Source organism: Guillardia theta (assembly GCF_000315625.1).
Source record: "Guillardia theta CCMP2712 unplaced genomic scaffold GUITHscaffold_62, whole genome shotgun sequence".
NCBI classification, from domain to species: domain Eukaryota; class Cryptophyceae; order Pyrenomonadales; family Geminigeraceae; genus Guillardia; species Guillardia theta.
Genome location: NW_005434612.1, coordinates 345147 through 355801, shown reverse-complemented (window position 1 = coordinate 355801; position 10655 = coordinate 345147). Strand labels below are relative to the sequence as shown.

The 10655-nt window shown below is 51.9% G+C and overlaps 2 protein-coding genes across 2 annotated transcripts; one reads left to right on the top strand and one right to left on the bottom strand.

Moving 5' to 3' along the window:
* Positions 1 to 361: 361 nt before the first annotated feature.
* On the bottom strand, positions 362 to 2318 carry GUITHDRAFT_142284 (hypothetical protein; the record flags this gene model as incomplete). The annotated part of the gene is made up of 8 exons (XM_005828058.1): positions 362 to 622; positions 668 to 781; positions 828 to 1100; positions 1153 to 1275; positions 1332 to 1466; positions 1518 to 1625; positions 1680 to 1817; positions 1875 to 2318. The coding sequence occupies 8 exons, from the start codon at positions 2316 to 2318 to the stop codon at positions 362 to 364; spliced, it is 1596 nt and encodes a 531-aa protein (XP_005828115.1).
* Positions 2319 to 4401: 2083 nt separating this feature from the next.
* GUITHDRAFT_75030 (hypothetical protein) lies at positions 4402 to 10622 on the top strand (the record flags this gene model as incomplete). The annotated part of the gene is made up of 5 exons (XM_005828057.1): positions 4402 to 4521; positions 4574 to 5206; positions 5253 to 6838; positions 7614 to 7721; positions 10511 to 10622. The coding sequence occupies 5 exons, from the start codon at positions 4402 to 4404 to the stop codon at positions 10620 to 10622; spliced, it is 2559 nt and encodes an 852-aa protein (XP_005828114.1).
* Positions 10623 to 10655: the final 33 nt, after the last annotated feature.

Here is a 10655-nt window from a genome sequence, read left to right as displayed (position 1 = left end):
CCTCTTCCTCTTGAACTCATCCTCTTGCTCCCTCTCCACCCCCTCTTGAGGTTCTCCTTCTCCTCCTCAGCTCCTGCTCCTGCTCCTGCTCCTGCTCCTGCTCCTGCTCCTGCTCCTGCTCCTGCTCCTGCTCCTGCTCCTGCTCCTGCTCCTGCTCCTGCTCCTGCTCTTCACACCTGATAAACAGTCCGGAAGTCTTTCTCCCCCCTCGCGCAGCATTGCAGCACCCACAGAACTCCTTCAGGTCGCAATTTGCTCCTGCTCTTCCACTTGACTGAGATGTGGTTGGAGCTCTTCGACACCTGGAGGGCACCCTAACGAGTGAGCAGGAACAACAACGTCCCTCGTCATCTTTTTTTCCTCATTTCCTCCTAATCCTTCCCCCGACATTCTCTCGTCTACCAACAAAGAGCCCCTCCTGCATCTCCTCTTCATTCGATTTCGAAGCCTCTGAGTCCCCCACGTCACCCTCGTTGGTCCTCACCACCCGCAAACTTTGAGGCATCGGCGGCAGAGCCTTCTCCGCAAGGTCCTTGTCGCTCGATCCAGCAGAAAAAGTCTTCGAGCTGTCGGAAAAAGATTCTTCCACGGCCATACCGTTCTCTACGTGCTCGCACACATCCTGTATCATGGTCAGGAGGGGGACACGAGACTGGAACCCCAGCACCTTGTCCTGACTCTTGGTTCCCGTCTCACCAGACTTGACAAGCTCAACTGCAACGGACGGCGAGCGCTCCTGCGATAGAAGCGCCTCCTCTACCTCCCGTATGTTCGCCTCCTCCTTCACAGCACATCAGGAGCAGAAGACAGCAGGGCTCAAACTCAACCTCCTTCTTCCTCATCCTCTCTGCCTCGTCCACGTCGCACAAGACTCCGCACATCTCACAGGTGTGATAGATTGAAAGATCCGAAGATGAACTCTTCGACGCCGCCGCCTTCTCGTCTTTCACAAGCACATTCGTGAATCCGCAATGGACACACAGCCAGTGCCCAAACGAGTTCTTGCCCTGCATGTTTCGCTTTTGATTCTTGTGCTTCGTGTGATTCCTTTCCAGAGGGCTCTTCTCTTGACCGTGCTTCCGTTGGCTTGCAGATGATGTCTACGGTAACGATCAGTCATACAAGGTTGCTCAAAGAAAATCCTGTATGCACCTCGCTTGTTGAATTCTCAACATTTCTGTTTCTGTGCCCTTCATTCGAACCCGAATAAACAGTAAGCTCCTCCTCGTTTTCCATCATTTCTACATGTTTGTTGGCCATGAGCTTCTTTGTGATCTGTTTCACAAAGAAAACAATCATCTCCAATGAACAAACATGTACAATCAAGTTACTTGCTCTTCAAACGAGGCCAGCAACTTCTTGGACACCACCGTACACTCCTGCTTCTTCATCGTATCGATCTCTCTATCGATCGATTCCACTGAGACATCGTTTCCTTGAGTGTGTCGGATGTTTCGGATCAATTCCTGAAGAGATTCCGTGAGAAGGCACCATGATTGAACAAAGGATCTGTTAACCTGTAATATTCTTCGTAGATGATACATCTCATCGTTCAATCTAAGATTCACTGCCTGCATGTCTGCAAGCGTTCCTTGAAGGCTGCAAACAAGCTTTTCCAGCTCATTCTGCAAACAGTTGGCATTCAGCACCCGCGCAATCAAGTTAGAGCCTCCATTTACCTGTCTCAATTCAAAGTTTTCTATTTTCTCACAATCCTTGGCCTTCTCCAAAATCAGCGACTTGTTCTGTCTCTTGCTCTGCTCGAGCTGAAATTCGAGCTCTGAGATTTTCTCTTCTTGCACATGAGCTCGGTCCAACTGCTACAGATCTCATCATCACAAAATTTGGGATTTCTCTTCCTGACTACTCCTCACCGCAGCATCAACGGAATCGCACGACTTGTGAGGGTTGTGCCTCAAATCAACCTTCGGATGCGACATCTGCAGCATCTTCACGTCTTGACTCCCAACACTGCCCTCGATAGACGACTGTGCGATCAGATCCCTCAAAGCATAGTTCGCCGAGGCTCCCCACTCCTCCGCTCCCACCCCTCCGTTGCCGAAGTTGTATGAAGGGAGCCCGAACACTGATTCAGCGTTCCAAGTGGGGAGGAAGATGGCGGGCGACGCCTGTTCTTGAACGTGAACGTTGCGTTCGGGGAGAGCTGGCGGGCCACTTTCTTGGAGGTCATGGGTTTGATGGAAGGAAACGATCACGCTGTCCTCCCTCATATTCTTCTTCTCGTGCAAGCGCATGTTGGGAACGTTGTTTTGTGCTCTCCTCCCACGGCCAGGGAACCCTTGTTGTTTCCCCCTCATTCTGCAAAACTGCACCTTCCTGTCAGAGGGGCGGGACAAACATGGATCCAGCAGGCTCAGATAGGATTCGTGATTGGGATGGCTGGTTCCGCTTTCGACCTTACATCCGTGTGCATGCAAGATTCTACAGCCTAGCACAAACTAGCACTCATAACATCCTCCCTCTCTCAGACTTCGTTCGTTCCTGCTCGAATGTGAAAGTTCAACTCCTTTCTTCTCGTCTTGTTTCCTAATCTTTGTTCGTCATGCATTCTCCTGCCCTTTCCTGCCCTGCCCTTTCCTGCCCTGCCCTTTCCTGCCCTGCCCTGCCCTGTCCTGTCCTGTCCTGTCCTGTCCTCGTGTCCTCTCCACTCTCTTTCTCTCAAGCAATCCTTTCCTTGCCACTTGCAGTCCTGCAAGATTTTGATGCAACCAAAACCATTATTGGTCTCTCCGAGAGATGTAACCCTACCCCCCACCCCGTTTCGGCACCACCCCACCCTGAATTACGCAGCTGAATTACCCCCATACTGGTCGTGAATTCTACATACTCCAAATTTCAAATATATTGACATACCTACCCTGTATCCAGCACAGAAAATATACTCAATTGTACCCGTATCATGTGTCAAAGACTTCAAAATTTACCACGAATCTATCAACATTCCCTAGATTTCAAACACTACCCCCATGCCTGGGTTAGCTTTAACATGGGTACCCTACCCCTTCTATTCCTGTGGTGTCAGGTTTGCCCACCCCACTTCTGATCAAATTTGATCTTTGCTCCACCCCACCCCCCTCTTTGGACACAATTGTGCCAAATCAGTTTAACCCACCCCCCATTTGGTACCCACCCCAGGATTTGCATCTGATTTTTCCTAAGAAGCATGGGTAGACGTAAAGTACCCTTACCATTTATTCGTGAGTAAGTGGGGGTAGCCCCATCGTTTACACTACCCGTTCTCGACAGAGGAATCCCCCTTAGTTTGACCCAGGTGGGTGGTCGACAAAAGGTAGGGTAGCCTCGCAGGTAGTACCGAAAATGGTGGGTGGTGATACCCTGGGATGCAATACACGGGGGTTATGACCAGAGAGATGCATTGTTGTTTCTCGGTGGGTGGGGTCATATGAATTTCACCAGTGCCCAATATGGAGGAAGTGTGTATCAAGTACGGGTAGTTGGACAGCGAGTAAATATTGGTGTGGGTGGGTATATTGCCATAGGACTGAAGGGTGGGTGCCAGAATATTCATAGGGTGGTGGGAATTGAGGTAGGGTGGTGCCAAAGAGAGGAAGGAGCAGGGGCGCGCGTGATGGCGGAAAGAGGAAGAGGAAGGGGAGGGGATGGGCGGAGGAGGGGGGGGATAAGACGCGGGAAGAAAGACAATGAAGCAAGGGCAGCGAACAGGAAAAGTGCTTTGGGGCATGCGGGAAGCGGGAGCAAAGAGACACGAGAGAGGGCGAAGACAAGAAAAGACGATAAGACGCGGTGAATTGGAAGGGATTTTGGATTTTGGAGATTAGTTCAAGGCAGCGAAAGGGAGAGCGGAAGGTTACACTCTTGACAAAGGACTGTATGCGAGTCAGAACAGGAGGTCGTATCAGTAGTAAGTCATGGCAAGGAAAATTTGCAAATGGTTGGGCGATTCTCACTAACAAAAGACTTGGGCCTGAATAGAAAATCATACAACAGGCGGAGAAGCAAGTGAGGTCAAGGATGGCCTTTCTGAAATCTTAAATTCATATCTGTAGCAATGCACGAATCCTTTCTAAGTGGAGAATGAGGCGTGAAGACACGAAGGGATTTGTTGTAAAGAGTAGCCTCAACGTGATAGGAATATGAAGGGAAGCCGTAGGTGTTTAGGATGTTGCCAGACTTTGTTGTCTTTTTTCCGAGGAGTTTTAGTTTAGATGAGCCCTGAGCAGAGTTCCACACAAATGTTTTAGTTCCAGGAAGAAACGTGATGTCGAGAGTGTTTTTCCTTGTATGGTTTTAGGAGGTAGTGCAGAGGAAGAGAAAGTCAGAGAACCGTGTCTTGTTTGTTCATGCACGATACTGATCCTGGTTGTTCTGCACCTGATCCTTGTACGTTGCTAGTTGACAATGGCCGACTCAACTGAAGACGTCCCGAGTTCGCTCATACCTGAGGGAGAAGCGGTTGTGTATGAGGAGGAACTTCTTGCGAATCCATTTTCGGTCAAGCTGTGGCTGCGTTATCTCCAGGTGGGAGTCTGTTGGACTTGATTTCTTCCAGGACTGATTTGTAACAATCCAGGTGCGAGCTAATGCACCGTTCTCTCAGCGAAAGATTTTGTATGAAAGAGCCTTGAAGGCATTGCCAGGGAGCTACAAACTGTGGAATATGTATTTGACTGAGCGAAAAGATCGCCTTAGGCACAAGTGTGTCACTGACCCTGCATTTGATTCTCTCAACAATACTTATGAGCGAGCGTTGGTCTTTATGCACAAGATGCCTCGAATTTGGTTGGAGTATACTAAGTTTCTTCAACTCCAAAGGAAAGTTACGAAGACGAGACATGCTTATGATAGGGCTCTCAGATCTCTGCCGATTACACAGCATGATAAGATATGGAAGCAATATATTGCGTTTGCAAAGCAATCAAATGTTCCAGAGATGGCTTACAGAATTTTCCGACGATTTATGAAGTTAGATCCCGACTCTGTTGAAGAATATGTCAATTACCTGGCAAAACATGAGCAATGGAATGAAGCTGCAACACTTCTTGCACAGGCATTGAACAGGGAAAGTTTCATTTCAAAGCAAGGAAAATCAAAACACCAATTATGGCTTGAACTATGCGATATGTGCACTAAGCATGCTCAAAACATCACCACATTGAAGGTGGAACCAATCGTGCGAGGTGCCTTGAAAAGATTTACAGATGATGTAATGTTGCAGTCCTGTGTTATGTTCCTTTCTTATGCCATGGCAGGTTGGAAGGTTATGGACATCCCTTGCTGATTACTTCATTCGCCTGGGACACTTTGAAAAAGCCCGCGACATCTTTGAGGAAGGTATTAACACAGTTATTACAGTGAGAGATTTCTCGATGATCTTTGATGCCTATACACAATTCGAAGAAACCATGATATCGGCCAAGATGCAGGATGATGAATCCGAAAATCAACAGGCCGAGGATGATTTGGACGTAGAAGGGGACGACTTGGAGTTGAGGTTGGCTCGGCTGCAGTATCTGCTAGATCGACGAGCAGAGCTTCTTTGCAGTGTTCGACTGAGGCAGAATCCGCACAATGTTCACGAATGGCATCGTAGAGTGAAAATATTCGAAGAGCAAGACAACCCTGAGAAGGTGATCAAGGCTTATGCTGAAGCTGTGCAGACGGTAGATCCCATCAAGGCAGATGGGAAACCCCACACCCTATGGGTTTCCTTTGCCAAGTACTATGAAGACAATGATGACTTGGACTCTGCAAGAGACATCCTCGAGCGTGCGAGCAAAGTTGAGTTTCGATCCGTCGAGGATCTTGCAACCGTATGGTGTGAGTGGGCTGAGATGGAGCTTCGTCACGATGAGTTTGAGAAGGCGATCAAGGTCTTGCACAAGGCGACTTATGTATCAGATCGAGTAGCCAGGGCTTCGGTGGGAAAGGAAAATCCAAATTTGTCCGTGCAGCAGAGACTTTGGAAGAGCACTAAACTGTGGAGTATGTATGCAGATCTGGAGGAATCCCTTGGAACCTTGGAATCAACCAAGGCCGTGTATGAAAGAATGATTGATCTCAAAGTTGTCACGCCTCAGATTTTGATAAATTATGCACATATGTTAGAGGAGGCCAAGTATTTCGAAGAATCTTTCAAGGTGTATGAGAAAGGGGTCAATGCGTTTGAATGGCCACTTTCAAAAGAATTGTGGGTTGCTTATCTCTCCAAGTTTGTCAAGAGATATGAAGGCAAGAAGATGGAGCGGGCTCGCGATCTCTTTGAGCAGGCCTTGTCCAAGATCCCCGAAAGAGAGCGCAGAGCCATTTTCCTGATGTATGCCAAGTTCGAGGAAGACTTTGGTTTGGTGAAGAACACCATGTCGGTCTACGAACGGGCCTGCAAGGAGATTGCTCCGGAAGAGAGGTACGATCTTTACATCCAATACATCAACAAGGCTTCGGAATATTTCGGAATCACCAAGACTCGTCCAATCTACGAGGATGCCATGCAGCATGTACCGGACAGCCGAATCAAAGACGTGGCAGTCAAATACTCCGAACTCGAGCAGACTCTCGGGGAAATCGATCGAGCGAGGGCGATCTACCAGTACGGCTCGCAGCACTGCGATCCTGGCAAAGACGAACAGCTGTGGAAGTTGTGGCATGCCTTTGAAGTTCGACATGGTAACGAAGACACCTTCCGTGACATGCTGCGCATCAAGCGATCGGTTCAACTTCAGTTCTCGCAAGCTCACGTCAACGCGACGGACGCGGCGATGGCGCTGATTGAGCAGGTGCTGCTACGTCTCCTCCTGTCCTGCATTGCTGACCTCTCCTTAGGGACCGGCAGCGAAGCGTCAACGCGTGTCCAACGACATGGAGGCGCTGGAGAGGCAGATGATGCAGGAGACGATGCAGAGCATGGCAGACGCTCCTTCCGAGTCCACAGGTGGAGACATCGTGGCCATGAGCAGCGATGGCCCGGTGAACAACAACGACGAGATCGCTCTCGACGACGACGAGGAAGACGACGAGGAGGCGACAAAGATGGCGCTGGAGAATGTGAGTGTCTGCTACAGTGGGAGAGGGACGAGGGAGGGGAGAGGAGGGAAGAGAGAGGACAGTGGCAGGGTGGAGAAGCAAGTGGAGGATTCGGAGGAGGGAAGAGGAAACTGGAGGGCGAGGAGAGGCGAGAGGAGTAAAGCATAGTCATCCTTTGATGCAGGCCGACGATGGCAAGGGGCTGAAGAGCCTGGCGATAGCGGAGAAGGCGATCCCGTCTGCTGTGTACGGAGGGTTTGTCAAGGTGAGGAAGGCGAGGCGACGAGGTTGGCTGGTTTTGACCCCAATGCAGGAGGGCGAAGCTCCGCAGGGAGCGCTGGCTCGATTCCGCAACCAGAGCAAGTAAAAGAGGAGGAGGCGAGTGGATTCTGTGCAGTGGAAGATACCTTGAAATGAAACTTACAAGATGTCTTCGCTTGTCCTTCTACTCCCTTGAACACTTCCTCTTTCTCCTCGCTCCTGTCCTCCTCCTCCTCCTCCTCCTCCTCCTCCTCCTCCTCCTCCTCCTCCTCCTCTTCCACCTTTAGCGCCCTCTCGTATCGCTTCTCATCCAGGTTGCCTTCAACCAGTCCCCCTCCTCATCGCCCCCTTCCCTCCCCGCCTACAAACTCTGCTACAACTGCTACAACAGCTCCTACCAACTCAGCTACCAACTCTGTGCCCAGGCAGGTGCCCAGGTGCTCTCTCCAGTAAAAGCGGGGATGAGGCTTTATCCTCCGCCCGACAAATCTTTTCCCCTCCCTCCCCTCCCTCCATCCTCCCTCCCTCAACGCCCGCACCCCTTCACCCCCACCCACCTGGGTCTTCCCTTGTCCTCCTCCTGGCTCTACTGTCTCCTCTCCCTCTCCTCTCCCTGCCTTCCCTCCTTTCCCCTTTGCTCCTCTCTCCTTTCTACTCGCTCCTCGCTCCTCTCTCCTCTCTCCTCTCTTTCCCTCATTTCCATGGCGCAGCGATCGAAGCTCCTGCTCCTGCTCCTGCTCCTGCTCCTGCTCCTGCTCCTGCTCGTGACCATGGCGGGAGGCAAGGAGAAGCATCCCCACAACTCCTTCCTTCCTCAGCTCACGGCGCTAGCGACCATCACCCACACAGGAGACGCCGAAGTCGACGCTACCATGCAGGTAGAGCAGCAGGGCGATCTCCTTCCTCCTCACCCCATGACAGAGAGCGCTCGTCTTCCATCTTCAAGGATGGTTCGCCAACAGCTCTGACATGTTCGCCTCTGTCGCGCACATGCGACCCGCGCATCTCGATGCTTACCTCGGAGCTGCATTCGCCCTCCATGCGCTGGTGCCTCCACCGTCTCCTCCTCCTCCTCCTCCTTCATCATCACTCTGTCGGATACTTCTCCTCCTCTTCCCTCCTCCCTCAACCTACTAGCTTCTTCTGCTTGACCTCCTCGTTCCCCCCCCTCACCCTAGCGCAGCCTCATGGGTGTGAGCTCGCTTCAAGGAGCTTGAGAGCTTATCTCCGGCTCCTCCACGATGAGCCAGCTGAGCAGCGGACAAGGACGAGCTCGGGGAAGAGGAGGAGGTGACGCGCGGCTGATCCTTGGCTTGCCGCTGACTTCCTCCCCAGCAGCGACGTAAAGATCGACTGGCGCAAGTGAATTTCTACGCTCGCCGCTGCCTCTTGCTGAACGGAAATCCCTCCACAGGCGCCAGGAGGCTTGCCGCACTGCTCCCACGAAATCCTTCCCTTCCCCCTTTGGAGGAGCAGGAGCAGGAGCAGGAGCAGGAGAGGATGGGAGGATGAGGATGTGGGTTGACAACGGGATCTTCGTCGACACGACATCCTTCAGGTGTGGACGAGGTTGAGGCGCTCCCGCTGACGTGTGCGCAGGAGCATGAGCAATCACATCTTCGATGAGCATTTCTGCCTGTTCGACCCCAGCAGGGTGAGGGCAGGTGACATCGTCTTCGTCAACACGTACCTCCTCTGCTCCTTCATGCGCGTGTTCCACCCTCTCATCAAGGTTCTATGACCCCTCCTCATTCCTCTGCTTCTCTCTTCTCCCCTCCTGTTCCCTTGTTGCATCTAGTCTCCCTCTTCTCCTCCCTTTCCATTCTTGTTCTGCTCTCCTCTCCTCTCCTCTCCTCTCCTCTGGAATGATAGTGTGCAGAAGGAAGAATTGAAAGCATAAGGGGAAATTCAGAGCTCCTCTCCTCTCCTCTCTTCTCCTCTCCCATCCCCTCTCTCCTCTCCTCTCCCATCCTCTCTCCTCTCCTCTCCTCTCCTCTCCTCTCCTCTCCTGACATCTGCTATCTAAGGTCAAATACGTCCTCATCACTCACAACTCGGACTTGTCAGCACCGAAAGTCTCCTCACGTTTCGACTTCACGAGGAAGCTGGAAGATCCGAGGTAGAGATGAGCCGCTCCTCTCCTCTCCTTCCCTCCCTCCTCTCCCATCCTCTCTCTCTCCTCTCTCTCTTCTCCTCCTCTCCTCCTCCCTTCGCCTCTCCTCCTCCCCTCCTTCTTCCCTCCCGCCCCTCCTCAAGTCTCCCGTCACCCTCTTTCTCAAACAGCATTCTTGTCTGGTTTGCGCAGAATGCAAACAGGGAGCACAAGAAATTGCGGCCGATCCCCCAGGTCTCGTTGCCCTGCTCCTTGCGCGACCCTCACGATCTGATCTGCTCCCAGGGGTTTTCTGTCAGCACCAAATCGTTGTCTGTCGATTGGAGCGTTTCTCTTGCATACAGGTTGAGAGAGACTGGGGAGGAGGAGAAGGGGGAGAGAGAGATGGAGGAGTTGGTGGAGAGGAGGACGAAAGCAGGAGAACAGGGGGAGGAGAAGAAAATGAGGGGCGGGAAGTAGGAGGGGAGGGAAGGAGGAAAAGCAGAGCCAAGGAGGAGGAGGGGAGAGTTTGAGGTTCGGAGGCAGAGGGTCTGAGGGGATGAGAAGACGGGAGGGGGGTGGTGGTGGCGAGGAGAGGAGAGGGAGTGAGCAATCTGACGAGGAATCAGGCAGCCGAAGACATTCGAAGATAATATTTCGTTCCTCTCCTCCCGCTCCCGATGGTGACAGACACGTCGGAGATCGCGGCTGCTGATAGAGCATGGCAGGCTGTACGCGAACTTCAACACGAGGAACAACCTGGTGAGAGAAGAAATCCTTGGATGGGCGAGGGCCGAGGAGAGGAAATCGTTCGTGACTGTGAGGAGCGAGAAGATCTCCCAGGTGAGCTCAAGAAGGAGGGAGATGGGGTAACGGACTAGACACGTGAGAGAGGAGGAGGAGGAGAGGAGGAGGAGGAGGAGGAGGAGGGAGGGAGGAGGGAGGAGGGAGGGAGGGGAGGAGGACGAAGGAGGGGGAGGAGGGACGGTGGAGGAGGGGAGGGAAAGTTACCTCAATACTTGCAAGCTGATCATTTGAAGCCCATGAACAGGCGACAACAGCACTCTGAGGCAGCGAGTTGAGCATGAGATTGCAACAAAAGACCAGAAAAGGTTTTGAGGTGCATGGGGAGAGGGATGATGATGATGATGATGATGATGATGATGATGATGATGATGATGATGATGATGATGATGATGATGATGATGATGGTGATGATGATGATGATGATGATGATGATGAGTGAGGAGGAGGAGAAATCATCGGGGGGGGGGAGGGG